This window comes from Balaenoptera musculus, chromosome 4 (assembly GCF_009873245.2).
Source record: "Balaenoptera musculus isolate JJ_BM4_2016_0621 chromosome 4, mBalMus1.pri.v3, whole genome shotgun sequence".
NCBI classification, from domain to species: Eukaryota; Metazoa; Chordata; class Mammalia; order Artiodactyla; family Balaenopteridae; genus Balaenoptera; species Balaenoptera musculus.
In genome coordinates this window covers 32,398,152-32,420,300 of record NC_045788.1, presented here as the reverse complement: position 1 = coordinate 32,420,300, position 22,149 = coordinate 32,398,152, and the positions used below count along the sequence as shown (strand labels likewise).

The following is a 22,149-nucleotide window of genomic DNA, read 5'->3' as shown; positions in this document are numbered from 1 at the left end:
CTAGCTATTGATGTTAAAGGTTTTCTTTTCCCTTTTGTCCAAGCTATCATTCGTCCAAATGAAAAGCTCTGTGAGGATAATTATATGTTTCTCATAGAGCATTTTCAGTCATATAATGAACACTAATATTTGGATACCTCTTTTAAAAGTCCAATTTAAACTAATATTTACTAAATACCCATTAAGCCCAGGAATTTGACGTCCTTAAATCCATGTTTTTCTGAGAGCAAACATGCTCTTTTTGTCATATCGTGAACAAAATGCAAACAGTGATTCTTATATTTAGTCATTTTTATTTCAATTACAAATAATGCAAAAGTCTTAAAAACAATGTCATAAGCTATTTTAAAATTAAATATTCATGTGAAAAAACTTTCCTCTTACTAAAGATAAGTACTATACAAATATACAAAGAGTTAAATTACCTTCTAAAATATTATTCCTAGCTAATTTTTAAAATACAATCTTAAAAGTTAGCATAAATACTTAAGTGTGACATACAATAGGAAGACGTATTATATAAATCATTGTCAAAGAGGTGGGTGAATGGTTTAATCTAGATTTTAATTTCATATAGTATAACTTACAAAGACTTAGAAAGGCTTAAGCACAGTTTTTTGTTTCCAGTATTATTATAAATGCCCAGTGAAACTCATGAAATATGAAGGAACTCTCACCCATTTAAAAAAAAATGCCTCATGGTTCTATGCATTAGAAAAATATCAATTATACTACTTCCTTGAATAAGAAAGGATATTCTATTTTATGCAAAAAAAAAATCATAAGGATAATTATGTAATGAAAACCTCCTTATCTGGTGCCCCATACTTCACTTCCAAGCTTTGTCTTAGAATACTGAAACTCTTATTTGTTTTTTTCTCAGAACAGCCTATTATTCTGATTTTCTATACTGTTTCCAGTCTGGCATGACTTTCAAAATTCTTCCTGACCTAAGTTTTAGATTCTCTATATTATCAAACTTCTAGTTAAAATTTACTATAAATTTTCCATTTTAAATTTAAAAAAAAAAACCTTATTAGTGATTATTCAGGGATGTTTTTGTGAATTAAGAAAAAGTGTGAGTGATCATGTTTTAAAAAGTATAGTTGTCTTTGGGGCTTCCCTGGTGGCGCAGTGGTTGAGAATCTGCCTTCCAATGCAGGGGACACGGGTTCGAGCCCTGGTCTGGGAAGATCCCACATGCCGCGGAGCGGCTGGGCCTGTGAGCCACAACTACTGAGCCTGCGTGTCTGGAGCCTGTGCTCCGCAACAATAGAGGCCGCAACAATAGAGGCCGCAACAATAGAGGCCGCAACAATAGAGGCCGCAACAATAGAGGCCGCGGTAGTGAGAGGCCCACGCATCGCGATGAAGAGTGGCCCCCACTTGCCACAATTAGAGAAAGCCCTCACACAGAAACGAAGACCCAACACAGCCATAAATAAATAAATTAATTAATTTTAAAAAAAATGAAATCATTTAAAAAAAAAAAAAAGTATAGTTGTCTTAAATTCAGGCAATTTCAGTGACTCAACAAATATGCCTAAGTATGTCTGTCACTCTAATGTGCAGACTCACTAATAATTAACACTATATTTTTGTATGCATAAGATCGCTGTGTAGTGCTTCCTAACACTTGGTCAGCTTAAACAAGTTAAACTCAGAGCATAGGCTCTAAAGACAGGCTGCCTGTATTGAATCCCAGTTTGACCACTTCCTGGCGATGCAAACTTGCATAGGTTACTTAATGTTTCTGAGCCTCATCATTTTATATAATCAACAGATGATGATCAAAGCAGGGGAGTAAACTTAACCATTTCTATGTGTTACCTAAAAATCAATCTGATTCAGGTTTATCTTGCTAAATTTTGGAATATGATGGGTCTAGTATAAATCTTTTACCATGTAAACACACTCTACTAATACAAGCACACAGTTTCTCTAGCAGTACACATAACCAGAGCTGAAATTCATCTGCTCTTTCCACACTGACTACTTAACGGTTTCCAAGTTTTTCATGACAAACCTCTCAGACATACACAAGGACATTTAAATGCCTACTTACATTTTACGTGGGCAAATTTGTGTTCCACTGGGACATTTTAATATTAAAGAATAGAAGAGTTAAAGCAATGTTTTATTATTCTATGATCATTTTAATCTTCATTATACTTCTCAGAAGCTGTAGTCTATCAACAACCTAACAGGCTCTGTGTGTTATTCACCCACTGCCTATTGCAATGTCAGGTACATAGCAGGTAATAAATATGAAAGGGGAGGAAGAATGGATTTGTTCCATAATTGAGATGCAGAAGTGGCAAATACTTTGGTCTGCAATTTTTAAAATTCCTAACCATTCAGTATAAAAATATGTGTTTGGGGTGAAAATCTCTCCTCCAGCATTATTCATCCTTAAGGGAAATACAGAAGCCAAAAGTAGCCAATAAAGATTCTAAAAAATAGTAATAATAATTTTGCATTTCTCACCATGCATACTTAACCCACTATATGTATGTTACATGTTAAGCTACTATATGTTAATCATAGTTTAAAGGTTGGGGGGAAGCTACTTAAATAGACTCCACCATGCAAAAACTTGCAATGTAGATGACTCTTCTTCAATGTGGATATGACTTTTAGTTTACCTGAGTTTAAGATGAGTTTGTTTTTTGTTTCTGGAGTGTTCTTTTATATATTGAGTATTCTTATGTGTACATTTGTCTTCAATTTATTACTGTGCTATGATTCATGGAAGGCAATATCTGGCAGTAAAATTTCATAATAGTGAAAAACTTTTAATAAATAAAATCATGATGATAATCTTTTCTCATGGCTAGATTTAGATTTCATTAGTTTCCACTTAGCCATGAAGAGATATGAGATAATGTGAAGAAAGTTCATTCAGAACACAGATCTTTCTTAACAGGATTCTTTATAAATAAATGAATTCTTTAGTTATTTCGTTCTTCATGGTTCATTTCTCAGTTGCCTCCCTTAAAGAATTGTTTTATGAAAAGCAATGTCGTCTACCAAAGAGGAATCTTATTTTGGGCATGATAAATTTGGTTCTGTTTTTCTCTAAAACCTTTTTTTTTTTTTTTTTAACTTGGCCCATTTGGTAAGCTAACACTGTTTAGTTATAAAAGCTTCCTGGGACTGGAAGATGTTACTAGACTTATTTTCAGTCTATGAACGATTTTAGAATATTAGATGAGCAAAGATATCTGAAAGCAAATTATCGTCTGAATGCAGTAACATGGAAAAGAATGAATTACAGATGTAATTTATCCGTCATGAGCAGATCCTAAACACTGATTATGTCCGTGCTTGTGCAGAAAATTGAAAATGATAGAAAAGCTTCCCAGCTTTTCTAACTTTAATTTTCCATGTTTTACTTTATGTAATTTACTGTCAACTATTAACAGCAGATGCTTCCTGCCTTATTTGAGAATAGCCTGGAATTAAGTATAAGCGATTCTGAGAACCAGAAGCCTCCACACCAAGTCTGAATTTTATGCAGAGAGATAAATTCTCAGTTAAGATGCCTGGGGTCGTATGGGGTCTTGAGAAAACAGTTTTTGGATCTCAATAAATAGTGAGTCTCAATCTAACATGAACTGCAATTAAAATATAAATATTGTTGAATAAATTGAGATAGCATCAGGGACCTCCCTGGCGGTCCAGTGGTTAAGACTTTGCCTTCCAATGCAGGGGGTGCGGGTTCGATCCCTGGTCAGGGAGCTGAGATCCCACATGCCGCACGGCCAAAAAACCAAAACAGAAAACAGAAGCAAATTCAATAAAGCCTTTAAAAATGGTCCACATCAAAAAAGTCTTAAATAAAGAAAGAAAAAAAAAAACTGAGATAGCATCAGAAGACTCCTTCTGAGCCTAAAATTGTTATCTAGGGTTAAAATATAGGTGGTTCCCAACAGACCAACGGTGATGCAGGGAGAGCTGCCCCAGCCTGGTGGCCTGTGGCTATGGGAACTCTCTTACTGGGAATTCCCTCTAGTTCTTCTCTTTCTACTTGTGGTCTCAGAATTAGTAGTTGTGAGAGGGAAGGGAGGCGAAAAAAAGGAAAGATAAACCACCAGACACATTTCTCTCTCTCTTCCTTAAGTTTCTCTTTCACCGACCCTCCAATTGCTATGGAGAAGTTCCACCTCTGAACTCTACCACCACCACCTAATATACTGGTCTCCCTGTTAGCAATTTGCCCCTGGAGGGCTGTGTTTTTAATATCTGCCTTTCTAAAGTTTGACACAGGAAGTGTTTAAGTTATACTCCTTGAATTGTGAAATCCCCACCCCCTATCACCTCCTAAATGTCTTTCTTCTCATATCTGGTTCTTTATTGCTGATCCCTTGACTATATCCTATGATAAAATGGCCAGAAAACAGAAACAAAAAAAATCTTAGTTTGATATTTTCACTATGCACCTATTTTTCCCCATTTCTACTAGTAGTCAGAAAGAAACGGTATCAAAACAAAGCTACACTTTTGATAATTTTAGAAAGGAAAGAGAATGGGAAGAAGCTGTTCATCAATATGAAGTTCCACAGTGGACCAGACTCAGAACCAAAAAGCTATACATTTGAAAAGGAAGCAGGTTGAGACCTTAGCAAAAAAGAAAGGTTACTTGGAAGATATATTAACAAAAAAAGTCATCCCACCCAGGGGAAGCTTTTGACATAGCCCCTCATTCCATACCCTGTCTTTAGTCCCTATGATTCTGAGACACTGCCCTATTGAAAGCCAGCTCTGGGGCACAGGAGCAGCCCAAACATGGAGCTGAGGAAACCTCTCGCACCGGCTTGCAGATAGCGTCCGGGAGTTTGGGAAAGGCTACCTTCCCTGCATTAGGCCCGGATGAATTTCCGGAGCCCCCAAACTGAAACTTGAAATGTATTTTTCCCATTGAAACAGTTTAACAAAAGCAGTTGGGGGTCTATGACACTAATATCACTTAAGATGTATGACGGGATAGTACTCATAACGTTTCTGGGGAGCCTCCTGGGTTTAATTAATAATCAGAGTGTCCAGGGTACTCTTTGTACTGGACTATAATTCAAGCATCCTATGGGTTACTTAGGCTTCCCAGGGCTGGACTAATGACTTAACCACACTGCTTCTGTGGAAAAATGCTTTCTAAACAATTAAAACTTTGGAATATGGTTTTTTTAATACATTGGGGGACAGCTATATAGTTTATACAGTGACTCCTTAAGGTGATGAATTTAAAATGTTTTTCCTACATGGCCATATATTTAAAACAAATATATAATCTTTGAAAGTTGGTGGAAGCATTCTTGATGCTATTTTGTGTTCACTCACTGATTCACTTGTTGACTTAAAATATAATGTTTTGAGTATTTACTGCTTTAGGCCCTATGCTGTGAATCTGCCTGGAAAATTAATTTTTATTCTTAAGCACTGCTGTTCAGGTGTTTTTTTCTTTTGCTGAATCCTTGGGATGTGGATATGTAAATTAAGAAGCAATGTTTTACAGGAAAGTGGTTAAAAGTGCAGGCTGTGAAATGAGGTTACCAGGCTTGGAGTCCACATTTTACTGGGTGAATGACCTTAAGTGGACATCACTTAACTTCTCTGTACTTCAGTGTGACCATCTGAGAAACGGCAGTGATACCAGTAGCTCTTCAAAGAGTTTATGTGAGGACTAAGTACTATGAAAAAATTAAAAGCACTGAAAATACTGACCAGCATAAAATAATTTTCAATAAATATTAACTCATTTTATTTTGCTTCATGCAGAGGAAATAAAGTATATTTGCAGAAGAAGCAGAAATAGGCATCAGAGTAACTACAGATTCTTTTGTCGAAATCATTGAGACCTGTTTTTTTATGACATACATTCCTGTTATATTCCAGTTATAAATATATAACTGTTTATATAAGTATGCACTGGCAATAGGAAAATTTAAAAAATAAAGAAAGCAATTTTTAAATTCTGTATTAGTAAAAATCAATGCATTTGTGATAGGCCATATTTTATTGACTAAATATATCATGATTTGAAAGGAAAAAAAAAAAAAAAAAGGCAACTCTAGTTAACGAAGACAGGAAAAGTGAGGACAGGTTTGCCAAGATAAGAAGATACAAGTTTCTCTTCAGAAGTGATCTCCCCTCATACCCAGATGCTTTTCAGGGAGAGATACTTGATTCTGGAAGTTTTCTGGGGGGGAAAAAAAATCTCGCTAACTCCCATCCCAGTAACTGCCCTCCTGAACATCCATTTCCCCCTTTCTACCTAAACTACCCAGAGGCATGGTTTCAATCAGGACGACAGTTAAGTACATAGTTTCCAGCTATCCTTGCTGCCAATGAGAAACCAGGATGAATCACTGGGTGAAGCTTAGAGGACTTTTGCTAAAAGGAGCCTAAGCGGGCTGGGCTGTGGCCTCTTTTGCCCATGCTCCTTCCTGCTTCCTGGAATGCAGATGTGGTGGCTGGCGCTGCAGTGACCATCTTGCAAGTTTTAAATAAACCTATGGTTGGAAGTCATGTGCTCCCGAGGACCTAAGGGTGAAGAAACCTAAGTTCTAGTGACTGTGGAGTCATCACATGGGCCTGGACAACCTACTGAAATATAAACCCTTAATTTGTTTATGCCTCATGCTGGGGAGGAAAGGTGTCTCTGTTACTCAATACTGAATATAATCCCTTAAAGACAAAACATCTAAATCATTTCTGTATGACTCCAGAGAGAAATATAAAAAGGGATCAGAACCAACAGATCTGAAGCTGGGCAGTTAGAAAGCTGGAAAGAACTCAGGGATAACACAAGAAGAAGAATACCGGTCAGACACGGCCAAGGCCCAAAGGTATCCAGGAGACAGCCTTTCAATCAAATGATAATGTATAAGGGATTATAACTATCAGTACTTTTAAAACACAAGTCCTTATAATATAGAAAGTTTTATCTCTAACAACAAATCAAACTATCTCAAAGTGAAAATCTTTCAAAAATGTGCCAAAAGAGTATAAATAATGCTGTAGGTGATGTTCATTTGATGTTTTCTGTATAAGAAATACAGTATTAGATAAAAACTCTGTAGTTGTTTATCATAAATAAATATTAGAATAAGATGTCCTCACCAGAATTATTCTTAAGGTGAAATTCACCAAGAAATCACTATTCTAACAATCTGTTATACTTCAAGCAACTAAGTATTTCTAACAAGCCTTTCCAGTTGCTTTTACTGAAATTTCTGTGTATTAATAACTATCATCAGGGCTAAATCACAGACCATCTACTTAGTTATCCATTTCCACTGACATAATTTTTGGCCTTGTTAACATAGAAATTGCTCCCTTATCTACAAGCACAAAATGTTGTTTCTGCTGAAGTTTAAAAAAAAAAAAAAAAAAAACACAAAATTTGCTCAATAGGATATCTTTGTAAGAAAATAAGAAGCTTTGTCTAAGTCTGTGGGAAGGCAGAGACATTGCTCAGCATGAAAGGTAACAGATTAGCGATGTTGATAGCTGAAATCCTCTACTTATCCTTGGCAAGGAAAATGACAGGATAAGCTTCCCAAACTAGGTCCCTAGGTGTCTGTGCTGAGTCTGAGAAACATTCAATTTCTCACCTCTCACGTGAACCGGGCACATGTCACACACTTCCTGAATACAAGATTTACACCACGCTGCATAGGCTCTTTTAAGTCAGTAATAGCCGTCAGCAACAGCCTTGTACACGGAATTGCTTTGAGGCCATTCGTGGAATCAGAATTTTGTGTACGTTTAGAAGTCTGAGTTACAATTAAAGTTTGAACTCGATTATAAGTGCCACATTGCTTTAGGTTTAAATTGTTTTTAGTTTGCCACACACAAAAATTGAAGCAAGGTTTAATGTGAAAAAGAAAAAATAGAAGCAGTGTACCATAATCTTATGAAGGAAAAAAAAACTAGTTCTAGAATTAGTGCCTTAGGTATCATGATTCAAAACACGGCTTGAAATTTGTCCAAAAGTTTAAAAATCTTTACTCCTTTAAAAAATATTATCCTAAAAAAATGTCTAACCATAGAATATAAATAGGTAAATGAATAAAGTTGTAAGTATTACCAAAGCAGCTGTGGCTACTGAGAATTTCATTAAAGAAACGTTTGTGTCAGAGTTGATGACATTACACCTGGCTCATTCACAGGGTGTTCTTTACAAAGTTGTGACGTTTCTGCTTAGAAAATACAATTTGAACTTTCATATGATACACAACGCTACACAAGTTATGCTAATAGTTCATCTCCTAAATCATTAGGGGGAAATGAGGAAGTCCTGTGTCAACCTGTCACTGAAAGACACATTGAATATGTACCTACAGAGTTACATGTACATACAATACTCTGTCAGAGTTTTAATATCACATGGGAGATGCCCTTAGCAAAACAACAAACAACAATGAAATGCTAGGTAAAAGTTATTCCAATTAGGAACCTACTAGATCAAAGTTTTAATTCAAAAGTAGATGTTTAGCCTGTAATTTGCAGATACCATTTTGTCAGGATTATCAGCTGAACTGGTTTAAAAGATATTATGGAAAGACTATGCTGGGACTTAGAGCAGGAGCAACACAGGCAATTGCTAAATTGAAGATAAACTGTGCTAATAATGGAAGATCTTCTAAAATGTAAATGTAAATACCTTGAGACCACTTTATTATGTCCAGTTATGTCACCCTATCCCCACGTAACCATCTGGAGACTTGGTTTATCTGCGTTATTAACTGTGAGTTTTCTAGTTGCTCATTTACCTGGATGTTTACCTATTTGTGTGTCTTCTAATAGCTGATTTTATTACTTCATATATTCTGCTAAGTCTTCAGAGGCACTTTAAATGTGTTTGTTCATGCCCTTGATTCCACACTACTTTGCAGTGGAATCTGGTCTCTGATGTGTCTATGATAAATTTGATCAGCTGGGCTATCTATATACACAAACATGTATAACAGTGAAATGAACAATTATTTATCTTAAACAAAATTGCCTAATTTGATAAGAGAACAAGGTACTAAACTTTTCAAAGGTAAAAAGTTTGCTAGATTTTTGGAAAATAGATAGTAAACATAAAGGTTATATTTCTCCTCCCACAGCCCCTGAAAAATAAATGGATATTTGAAAAAGAAGAATTCAATAAGCAAGTCTCTTTCTGCTGCTCACAAGATGAAAGCTTATTTTTTGATAATATAAATAACTTGGCATCACATTAAAATACAGCCTGTAGGCTTTCTTTATATCAACTACTTAATTTTAGTTAAGAGATTATTACTGAAGAAAATAGGTAACTTGCCGTTAACGACTCTTTGAATCATCATTCCTGAAACATAATATTCTAATAGCATCTTATAGTGCTGACATTTTTCTTTTGATATTTTTCTCTTTTGGTATCCCTTTCATAAGCCATAAGAAAAAAAAATCCTCTCCAGCATTAAATAAAACACCTTTTCTAATGTTCAGTATTTCTGAAGTAATAAAACACTCAAATCTATAATCTGTGAGCAATTTAATTCTCAATATGAATATACTCTTAGACTGTTGGAAATTAACACTGCAAGTGCAAAAGCAAAATTAAGGGAGAAAAGTTAAATGCTTAAAATATTGTTTAATTTATAAATGATAACTCATTACATCTTTTGTTCTTTCTTACTGCTATCATTCTATTTCAGTATATGCATATGTACATATATTCCTCATTATTATATATTCTCATTTTACTTAGCAACACATTTATTGTGATGCAGAATTCTAGGTTTTCACGTAGTAAATGCATCTAAGTTAATTATTTAAACTTTAAAATCACCAATATGCAACTAAAAGACTATCAGCTGATTTTCTTCCTATTCCCTTTAGTAACATGCCAATTGATTTCTTTTACATAAATACTTTCTTGAACTGTTTGACTTCTGTTTTTAATGAAATGAATTCTCCGCCTCTATGTAGAAGTCTGCTATAAACCTAAGTCACCTGGGAGCCTGGCCAAAGTCTGAAACAGCACAGCTGAAGGGTACAGCCATTTCCCAGGGTCCTCTCAGAGAGTATTTGGTTTGCTTTCCTAACTTGCTAAAAATAGTAGATTACACAGGCTACCTCCATCTCAGGGCTCAAGAACTCACAAAAGGCTGGACTATGGATTGTAGCAATATATAGAACACATTTTATTAAAGAAGTCAGGATATTACAAGTTTTCTAAATTCCTTCCGTTTACTCTCTGAAACAATACAAATGATCTAGCGGTTACTGGCATGGAAACCTCATAATGCTCCCAAATTTCAGAACTTCAGGCATGAGTCATAGAGTTACTTTAACTGTTTTAAAATATGTTTTTGATCTATTTTAGCCACAAAATTGAACACAGGAAGACTACTATCTAAAAGGTGGGATTCTGAATACTCTTATCAAGAATCACATGTGTTAGTTACAAACATACACACATATATATGAAACATGGCTTTTTGAAACATGAATACTTAATTACACATTCAAATTTTTTAAAATTAATTCTTAACATAGTTCACTAACATTTAAGGAGCTGTTGTTCTGGGGATGAAGCTCCACCAGAAATAAACCTGTGTTTATTTTTTCCCTGTTACTTAAATCAAAATATCTTACCACATTTTAGACACTATAAATTAAATTTCACTTTCTCTTAGAAAGACAAAGAATATGGACAACGTTTGCACTGATTAGCTGCGACAACAAGCTGATTTCAAAAGTAAATTTAAAATCTTGAAATTATTTGTTATTAAAAAAAAAGTCCTTGATGTTGATGTGGCAGTTGAATCCTGTTAACCACACAGCATGTCATTAAGCAATGCTCCTGCTTTACTCAAAGGGGGACTGTTCTATGGCCACAAGTGAGCAGCAACTAAAAAAATATTTTGAGATGGAAAAATAGCGACTGAATTTTAATGTTTCACAATGTTTCCAAATGCTGTGAAAGCAGGTCTTCTGTGAAACCACTCAGTGTCACAGCCAAGTTTAAGGTCCTTCATTTTGCAGTTACCAGTGCACCATCAACTGTCTGTGGGATTAAAAATTGGATTTACTAGTAATTGGGTCAAAACAGGGTTACTTATGGACACAGCTGGTTACCGACAAGTGTAATTAGCCCTTTGCCCCTCATTTTATGGGTCCCAGTCTCTAATTACACCTAAATTCAGTTGGCAGGAATTTAGGAAGACACAGTCACAAGGTACAACCACTGTGCCCTTCATCGATGCCTTTCAAAGGAAAGGAAAAAAAAGGCCCAGTGGTAATTTATAACTCTTGTTTATTGATCTTTAGCACTATGACACTAAGAACAATCTAACACTATAAGGTATCTTTGTTGTCGTTAATACCTTTTTTTATATTCTACTTTGAAGATAATATCCTTGAGTCTTTGGTGAAACTTTAGCAAAGTGAGCTGCACAAACTGGACCAAGAAGCAATTTACTGAAATAGTTAACTCACAAGTTAACTCATAACATTGGGGTGAGTTATGAGTTAACTTACAAATTAACTATTTCAGTTAATTCACCCCTATGGTATTAAAGAAAGGTTACTGTAGCACTATTTTTTTTCTTTTTGCAAAAGACAAAATGGATCTATGAAACTTTCACTTTTCTATAGATGTTGAAATAACAGTGACTCCCCTCTCCAAGGTTCAAAGAGTGAATTAAACCAGCACATTAATATTCAAAGGCAGTTCATTAAACCAAGTACGTAGAGAGTACCCAGGAATCTTCACACTTCTAGTCGACCTTGCACATCAAAATTAAGACATGTATGCTATCTTTTAAAAGACCCACTTTCAAACGTGATACCTGAAATACGAACCCAATGACATTTTTGAATGTCGAAATATACTAAAGTGAACTTGTTGGTATTATGGTGCCCACAAAAGCTAACTTTTAACACCTCTAGCTGAGACTGTTACAAATAAAAACATAATAATCAGGAGGTAACAGAAAATAAACTGCTAAGTTACTTCACATTAGAATTTTAGAAACTTAAAAAATCCAATTAATAATACTACTCAAGCATTTCTACTGAATTATAAAAGCCACATTCAACAAAGTTTATGCCTCTGATAGGGTACTGTGGCAGCAGCTCAGAACCTTACTTCTAGTTATGTTTTCCACAACATGCATTGCTTCTGGCCTTAAAATAATATGCTCATACAACAAAAAGGAACTCCATAATGTCAAAACATTAATATAAAAAGGTCTATCCAAGTTTAGCTGACAAAATCTGCTATACTTTTACAACAGTACAGCACGTTTTCAAACAAGCAAAAACAATCATCCCCATTCAGCTAGTGCCATGGCCTTGTATATATCTATGCACATGCTAACCACACACCATGTATCTACATTTACTATTCCTATAGATAGGCGCTGACTTAGCTATTACTAAGTAAAAAGTAGGCTGACACCTTCTGCTCTAGAAAAAAAAAAATCACAGCATTAAAGGACGGAGAAAGTTATTCATAACAAAGAAAGTTTGGCCAGACTTGGTTCTATTGCTTCTCAGTAAAGTCCCCCACCTCAACATCATCAAGAACACACCGTATAACTAAAACTATTAACACAGCAATCCATAATTCCAAACTCAGTGGACTGTATATCCATATCCCCTTTATTCAATTATTGCATATCCTTAAAATAATATAATATTTACTCACTTTCAATGAATCAAAGCAGGCGATTACTCGTCCATTTTCAACTTGGCAGCTTTTCGAAGGATGTGCAAATTTACATTCCGTGTCTGGCCGTGAGCAAGTCCCCCTTTGGAACTCTCTACATACTTCCAGTGTTAGCCATTTTGTGTCCCGAATTGGTGTGACACTAACAGCCATGTTTAGATTTTACAGGTAGTTAAAATTTTCAGTGAAACCAACAAACCCAACCCCCCCCCAAAAAAACAGTAACAACCAAAAAAAGAAAAAACTGAACTAATAAAACTGTAAAATGATGATGAAAATGTCTCCTCCAAAATACTTTTCCCCCACTCCCTGCTTTAAAAGTACATGGAAAATTGTGTTGTCAATATCAAGGAAAAGATCTCCCACTAGAAATTCACAGCATGAAACTGTTAATTCAAAGAGGTTTTGGTTTTTAGAGAAATACTAGGATCGTAAGTAGATGAACGTTTAAAAGTAGGGCCTCGAATCAGCCTTGTGCCCTCAGTAACCCCTTCCCAGTGCCAATTTGGAGCCCAAAATGCAAGCATGAAAACGTGGCAGACCCTTTGACACCGAATTTCCAAGCTGCTTTCAGCAAAGTTGTCTGAAAGGGAATCTCCTCACAGCTGAATTTGCAATGGAGTTTGGTGATGCAATCGGTATTGATTAGTTTGGCATAGACAGATGCAGCAGTTTAGAGCAAAATCGAGAAAATGATTTTTTTTTTTTTCCTCCTTGATTTCCTGGCAGAAGATATCTTACTTTTTCAGCAAACTTTTCTCTTAAAACTAAAGCAGCCTAGGGCAATGCCAGATACTTAGAGCTTTTCTCTTGATTATAAGTAGAAATGGGGGTGTCTGGGCTAGAGGTGGAGGGTGGATGTGCTGTCGTCACAGTCTAGCTGGCAGCAAGCAAGGCAAAAGCAGAGACTGCTCTAGAAGCGGTTCCAAGCAGCAGAGACGTCAGGAAAGGCACTTCTTAGTACCAACCTGTAGAAAAAAGAGATAGGTTAAGATTTACTAAGTAGCTCTTCACTGACGTCCTACAGTATCACAACCTTGCCATGTGCTACCAGACTAAGTAGTATTCAAGTCAGCCTCTCTCTCTCCCTCTCTTACACACTCACACACACTCTCTCTCACACACACACACACACACAATACTTACAGTGAGGCATACTGCAGCCAGCCATCGTAGATTTATTAAAAAAAGGGGCCGTTTCCCCTTGTGAAGCAATGCATGATAGAGAGATAACCAATCACAGATAGTGTTGCAGCAATATTCTGGGCAGAAAGCCAATAGTGTGGGTTGTCTTATGAAAGGTCGCGCCTGTCAGACGTTCATTACTATGCTATAAGCACAGAAAATGTCCATCAGATGTGACTTATTCCACTGCAAGAGGACGAGCATGTGGGTTTTGAATTTACCCAACATGCAGTTAGTGGACTAAACCATGTTAGTTTCAAAACAGCTTCTCAAACAAGTCCAAGCACTTGAAGATCATTATCAGGAAATAAAAAGCAAGGTTTAAAAACTGCAGCTGACTTCCAAGCTGCTCTCCCTCCGGCTCTGCGCAGGCACGGGCACTGAACAGCCTGCTCCTGCTGTCCTGACACGTGAATAAAAAAGGAAAGGGGTGTTTACAAATGGTACATTCTCCTGACCTATCCAATTCACTTCCTTCTACAGCCCAAGTCCTGCCCCTCCACTGAAAGCGGCACTCATACTGTAAAACTATTCCATTCAGCCGGCAGACACTTTGTCAATATATCACAGGCAGGCGAGATATGAACAAAAGCATCCTTTATTCTAACATTTTTTAAGCAGAAGTTGAGGTCATGTGGGGAAAATAAGGAGCGCAGTGTTGTCAGTGTGGCTGGCAAATGAGAAGTCAACCTCAGGGAGAAAGTGATTCCATCGCAGAACATTAATATTAAGTGAACAATTTGATTTGGGCAACATGATGCACTTCAGAGGTACGAATGAAGCTGGAGGGTAGGAGCTGGGGGGGATCCCCTATTGCCTAACGCTCTATTAACTCAGACTGCTCTCTATAGCGGGGCATTTTTGCTTTTAACAATTTACTTTCTCTTTCAATCTGGATGGAAAAACTTTCAGAAAATGCTCAGTAGTTACACAAACAAAAGCATACATTTTTTCCCCCCATTTTGAATGCTACCAAAGAAAACAAGGCTTTAATAACTCTAAAAGTTTCACACTCTAAAGAGCAATGACACAGTATAATAAATAGTGTTAGGTTACACTTCTTCAAGGGCCAAAAATGGCCAACTGGCGTATAATATATTTATAATTTGGAAATTAGAATACAGAATATGAATATGAATATATATACATACATACATATACATAAACCATGGATATCTAGCTGAAATTTTAAAAATTTATTTGAGAACTAATACTGTCATTCTTAACATTAATTTTTAAAAAACTACCAGATACTAGGTTTAGAAAATATTGTAGTAAGACTACAACTTTTGGAAAGATTTAAAAAAAAAAAAAAAAACTCATACTGATGCTCCAGAAATATTTTTGTTTTTAAAAAATTTTCCGGTCCTAATTCCTGGTTCTGTAAAAACAAAGCCAAGTTGGTCACGAACTCTTAAGATTCATCCACCTTCCTTAACGTCTACTCTGCATTCAAAATTTCTCAACTTCTTCATGCCTTGCGTATGTACCACATCTGTGGTCAACATCTCTTTTGTCTTTCTGGACTCTTCAAGAGCTTCACCTGCAACCGTTACCTCCTTTAGAAGCTGGCTAACAAGTCACTTCTTCCAAGAAGCTTTCAAGATGTCACTTCCTCCGTCTCCACCCACCCATATATTAACACTGTCTCCTTCCAATTACCTCTGCTCCCCTATACAGTGTTTTATTTGCTTACATGACTGACCCACTAGCCTAATGTTCCCAAGGACAGAAACAATCTTACTCATCTCAGTAACCCTAAGTGCCTGGCTTAGGGATGGAAAACAATGGAGCTCCATAAACTGTGGCAAATTAAATGATCGATTTCTACGTGCGAACTGGAATTAACTTTACAGCACATAAATACACAAACACATGCAGGAACACACCCATATAAACAAATATGAACACACACCTGAAAACACACACACCACACACACTCCTTGTTGCCTCTATAAATTTCTATATTCCAGGGTCACTCAGGCCTCCCACTGTCTAGGAATCCTCCCCCTGGCCCTGGACAGCTCCCTCTCACACTCCAGCTCTTCTAAAACTTCATTACTCTCAAGTCCCTCCTCCTCCATGTTGCTCTCACTACCAACGGTAGATGATCTTATATGTCACAAATATTTCATAGTAAAAATAGTGGCCCTCAGGCATGAACTCTCTCTCACCTTCCCACCACCCATCTTTAAACTATCTCTCTGTAATCCTTCTTTCTTCTCAGTCTCCCAGGAGCTTTCCTTTCTCCGGCCCAAGGTTAAGCTGCCACCTTAACAGGCTCCTTCTCAAGAATTCTTTCCCTCTAAACTCCCTCTCTATAGGAACATCTGCCTTTCCTGCAATTCCTTCTCTGAGCCCTCAAAGTGCTGAAGAAGCTCTATACTAGAAGGGGTGGCACAGCAGGAGGAAGGGGACATTGCCTCGTTACACATCACCTCTCCCTAATGCTCTTAATCCATCCTTCCCAAACAAACGTCTGAAGAGTCATCTACACGTGCTAGTTTTCCTTCTTCTCCTCCATTCACGTTTGAATCTGTATCAGTAAAACCTGCATAACTGTTACTTTACTGCTCAGCGACAGTCGTCAATGCTCCCAACAAAGCCAAATCCAAAGACTCCACATAGTCCCTTGTCATTACTTGACCTCTAACAGCCCATACAACTCCCTCTTTCTTGCCCTCTTCTCCTTGTCTTGAATTGACACATTTTATCTTTTTGGTTTCTCCCAGCGCTGCACCTCTATCCTCCCTGGGAGAGAGGAGCTGTGAGGGAACTGCCCAAGGTTCTTGGCATATGTCCTACTGTTGTGAGCTCCTGGGACTTGTTACATGCTAACCCTTTGTTTGGTTTGACACATACTTCTTCACCCCTTCAACTTGGCAAATCCCTTCTCCTTGTTTAAACTGCTATTCAAATATCACCTTCTGTAGAAGGCTGGGCCAACTCTGATAAACATTATTCCCTTTCAGAATATTCTCAGTACTTTCTATCTCTTGATACTTTTGCCCCCAAGGTTATGAACTCCATGACAATAGAGTGTATTACCATTTTTTTTAAACCCAGTCCCTGGAACAAAACAGATGTTCTTGAAATGTTTACTAAAAGAATAGGTTTTATTCAACCTACTAGGAATAAACATGTTTATGAGAATGTGTGTCCAATTCAGAGGAAAATTTCATCATGATCTATGGGATCTAAACAATATGAGGAAAGACAATGGTACCATTAGAAATATCTTCACCGCTTCCTGGTTATGTCTAAATACAACTACAAAATTAATTTCTAGGGTTGATTATTTTTCCTTTCTACAATGTTACAGATTTAGTCCCACTCAAGTACAAAATATACTTCAATTACTAAAATGCTTATAAATGGGTGTCCTGATTATTTATATTTTCTGTAGCAGAGAAATCCTATTTACATCAAAAAGTATCACTGAAAGAATTATAGATATGTATTTGTAAGCTGAAAATACTATTATAAAATGTATTAGGCAAGGACGATAATCAAAACATTTATAATTAGCCACGTATGGACAAGTGAGCAACCAGATAGGACACCGACCTTTATGAAATAGTCCAGCTGCACCTGATAATGTGTTCCAGCCTTTGATACAGGGCACTGGGAGTAACAAACTCAAACTTTATCCTCAAAATTGGTTTGACTAAATTGCTGATATCAGAATACTGTCTTGTAACCTTTTTCTTTTTCTTTATTGAAACATAAGAATTTCAGAGGAGACTAGAAATCTTCATAACTGAGTGCTTTGATAAAATAAGATTTTATAGGATTTGGGTCAATACTTCAAATGGCAATGGATTTTTGTTCTACAGATAGAGACAATGTTTAAAAGTGTATGGGTATTGTTCAGATTGCAGGAATTCTTGCAAACATATTTGCCCTAAAAATATGTGTTGTTTGTAAATAATTACTGAAAGAAATACTTCTACTGTAAAGATATTTACTAATAGGTAAATTGCTTCCGAGGTAACTTTTTGACCGATATTTCAACGTATTATAATAAACCTCCCTGAACAAAAACAAACAAAAGAAATGATTGGGGAATACAACCGTTTTTCAGTGAGAATCAAACTTTTAAAAACCTGCATAACAACAAGCCCTCTTTTACCTGTTAATCAAATTTGAAACACTAAACTGTAGAGTTTCTCCTATCATGTGACATGTTCTACAAACAGGCATATTCTTCCCAAGAACCAAGACCAATTTCTCCTTGAGTGATATCAGAATTCACATGTATTTTCTACTTTAAGATAAGAGGAGGTAAATAGAAAGGAAAAGAAGAAAATGTAAAGATAGAGGAAAAGAAACCAAAAACAGGATAAAGTTTTAAAAAAAAAAAAAACCATGGGGAATTACAAATAATTACTCTTACAGCAATTGATATATATTAGCATTAAACTAACAGTGGATGGTTTCATATAAATATCTATTTAAGGGTTGCATATATTCTGCAGTAAAGGATAAACAGACACTTACAAGGTATAAGACTAAAATTCTGTTTTGGAGAACTGGATAGCCTCTATAAGCAAGGTTAAATTTCTTAGTCACATATGTTTACTAATCATTTCAGTTCTTCTGAACCAAATATAGGCCGATTGGTTCTATTACATGCCAGAGTAGTTAGCTAGGAACTTGGGGGACTTTTTCATAACTTTTGATTTTGAAATAAGTTACATATTGAGGAAGTTAACTTAGTAATTATTTGAGGTTTTTTTTTACTTACTAAGAGAAGTTTCAATCTAACTGGAAGAGATGGCTGACTTTGCTGTGTACGTTTGGAGCTGACAAGAAGAAGCTCCTCGTCCAAAACAGTTAACTTTTCCCCCTGGCTCACTGGTGTCGACAAGTCCATAATTAGCAATGCATTACTTTAGTAAACTAAGTTAGCTCACAGTACAATTTTGCTCACGGCTTGTCCCAAATATTAACAGACATTTCAGTAAACAAACAACTCACTAAGCATTTCTGGAGGCTGTATAGTTTTTTCTCTACTCACTAAGGTACTAAATAGAGTAACAAAGTTATTTATTATGTGGGAAAAACTGTGGTCTGAATGGGTTAATGCAATCTTCAGCAGTATTCAACTCCATATAACAAAAAGCTGACATCAGTGTTTCTCAGTGAGGGGTAAGCACACTAGTGGTAGCACCCATGGCGATTTTAAGTGATGCAGAAACAACATAATTTTAATAGATGCATCGGAAAGCTAAAACAAGTTTGTCAAGCCTGTGGATATTATAACTTAGGAGGAGGCTAAAGTATAATAAAAAGAATTTAAAGAATAAGACTAAGTAAATATATTGGTAAAAATCATGAAGGAGATATGCAAATGCTGAAGTTTTAGAAACACTGCTCAGAAAAAAAGGTAACTTTCAACCACAAATCCCCTGGAATGGCACAGCGATGGGCAACGTGGCCTGCTGGTCTGACGCTCTGCACTGTGTTTTGGGTGACAAGCTGCTAGCAAGGAAAGTAAGATTATGTTTACCAACTCAAATAAGTCATCGAAGGTCTATCAAAGCATTCCTTTACAATTCTGATAGGTTTGATTACCTAATCATCAAGTGGTCTCTTATTGAAGAATATTGAAGGAGTGTTGGTGAGGTGATGCACTATTGCTGAAGATTTGAATTCCAAAAGCAACTAACTAAACTGTACTCAAATTAGAAAATGACTCTTGTCCCTTAAGTATTTACATTTAAGACAAAATGAAACATGAAGCCTCTACTCAGACAATGATTAAAAAGTGAATTCTGAATTGAGTCCTATATCAGGCAAAATTTTAAAACTTAAAAGACATAAGAAGACAAATATCAGAAAGACTCACTGCATTTTGTAGACTGAGCCACTAGTTTTGTTCCTAACTGTGCCTTCTTCCAGGCCCTACAGCAAAGTTATCTTCCTAGAAGCTTTTCCTGCCCTCTGTCAAAAGTATCCAAACCTTCTGTTACTCTCAACACCAGCCCAGACTTGCCAGCCCCTTATCCTGCTTTATTCTTCTTCACAACACTAGTTAGTAACTGGCATAATACTACGTACCTATTTCACTATCTGCTTATGAGACACAGTTTAAAACACTGAGATGCCACCTTTATAACTGAATGAAAACACCAGCAAACGCCACTCTTTGGAAAGAGCAAAGGCAGTGAAGTTAACATAGAACCATATTTATACACCTCCTTCATTGTGAAGTTGATGGAAGTTTTGTTTTGTTTTTTAATCCACGGAATAATCTGAAACAGTTACACGTGGTTTTGCAAATTTAAAACATGTAAATAATTATCTGTGAATTTCTGACAGAATCAGTCTTCAATTCTGGCAGAAGAAGGGAAAATTTGCTTTTTTTTTTCTGATGATATTCAAACAGGCAGTCTTTTAACACTTCCCTCTATTCCAAGAGAAAGTATAATAACACTACGAATGTTACTTTATCATTCTTCAAGATGAAATACTAATCCTATTTAGTGGTTTATTTATTCTATAGATTACCCAAAGAAGTTGTTATCTTGTTAGGCTTAGGTAGTCATTTCTGATCTGTCCATGTCATTTAATAATTCAAAATAATAATTAGGAAGTAAGAACACAAGACTACAATAAAATTAACAATGTTGATATGTGCTCAAAGAGCTAAAAGACAGAAAAACCAAATCTAACCATTCTGGCAGTTTTCAGGAAGAATGGTACATTAACCCATCTGGAATCTACCAATGTGAAATAAGCATGATAAAACTGTGAATGTTAAATGGAATGTAATAGATTGTGATACTGTTATTCCCAGGGCAATGCCATGATTAGGGACTTTGATTTTAAAGTTTACTTAAATGAGTTATATTTTATTTGGCACAGTAACTAGGGGCCAAAATCTTAGCTTTAATTTTCCATCTTTATACCTTCTGAACAATATCACCTAGCTTCTTACTGAGGTTGGTGGTACCTCCACCTAAAACATGTTTAAATATTATCTTCATTGCTTGAGGAATGGTAGCAAATTCATCCATCCTTCCCTAATAACATTATTGCACAACTCAAAAATAAGTATAAAGTTGATTAACGAGAGAACTGAGGAAATATTCCCACGGTACCCTGTACATCAGTGAAATGTGCTGCATGTGTACCTCTTTGCCCCACTGTTCCAACTTTCCTTCCAAGGCAGAATCATTCTCACAACAACCAGTGGTCATTAAGAGCTTCTCCATAATTAACCTATGCCTGTTTTCCATTTGAGTAGGTTCAATTGAGCGAAATTATAAAATCAATATGTAAAGAAGTGACAAAAACAATAAAAAAAAATCTGACAAAATATAAAGCATATCTCTATTGGAACCAAATAATCATAGTTGTCACACTTTCCCGAATTTCTAAAATTTTATTGTAGCAATAGTCCTCATTACTATCAACTATATGTGAGCACAAAAGCTTGATCTTAACAGATAAATCTTGAATTTCCAGATGTCTGATTTAAAACCTAACCTAGTAACCTCAACCTGGGAAATCTTATTGGCTTCTTCCTATAGAAGACTGCCCAAAATCTGTTGCTTAATTATTAATCATTATGAGAAAAATATGTAAAATCTATGTTTATAGTTAAAGAGATCTAAAATAATTATTCTTCAGAATATAATGAATGATATCAAATATGAATATAGGATGGTATTACTTGGAATGCATCCTAATTAAATGAATTAATGGACTTCTCATGACAAAACACAATACATACATAATTCCTCCTTTCCATTTAATCAGTAAAAGTCCCCATCACTTCACAAATGTATCTCTTATTGCAAACTTTACAAATACTCAAGCCACAAAGGTACCACACAGTTTAACGTTTCAATCCTAGGGATATTTCTATTGATTTATATATTTGACCTTAAAGATTACCTTTTTAACAAATACTCTCAAACATACTTTTAATAATATACCAATGTCAACTGAATTTATTCCTAATAAAAATAAAATATTAGAATCTCAGTTTAACTTGAGCTTTTCTAAAAAATAATCACAAATTCACATACACTCACATGCAAATAAGAATTATGTTTTCCCTAACAGTGAGTCAAGACCTAGTTGTTTTTCCCTAGTTTAAAAAAAGAGGAAGATATGTTATAAAACAAAGACATGCATTAATAACTCATTTTCACTTCAATGTAGCTGAAGTATCTTTTGGGGAATGTTCCATGTAACAAATATACTAAACTAGGTCTCAGATGCTGAACAACAACAAATTATGCTAA

General features: G+C 35.8%; 1 protein-coding gene across 16 annotated transcripts in view; it reads right to left on the bottom strand.

Moving 5' to 3' along the window:
- The window catches only part of MBNL1 (muscleblind like splicing regulator 1), a 177,987-nt gene that overhangs the window by 132,596 nt on the left and 23,242 nt on the right, over window positions 1–22,149 (bottom strand). For 12 of the 16 annotated variants that reach the window (XR_005019743.1, XM_036851315.1, XM_036851327.1 and 9 more), the window contains exon 2: window positions 12,686–13,674. The exons of 2 other annotated variants lie outside the window; for them this stretch is intronic. Coding sequence is in view for 12 of the 14 variants with exons in the window: in XM_036851315.1 (XP_036707210.1) it covers window positions 12,686–12,859 (174 nt within the window). In the remaining 2 variants the exon portion in view is untranslated. Of the gene's footprint in view, window positions 1–12,685; window positions 13,675–13,852; window positions 14,277–22,149 lie in introns of those variants that run through there. 2 more of the 16 variants (XM_036851313.1, XM_036851326.1) reach the window with 2 other exon arrangements.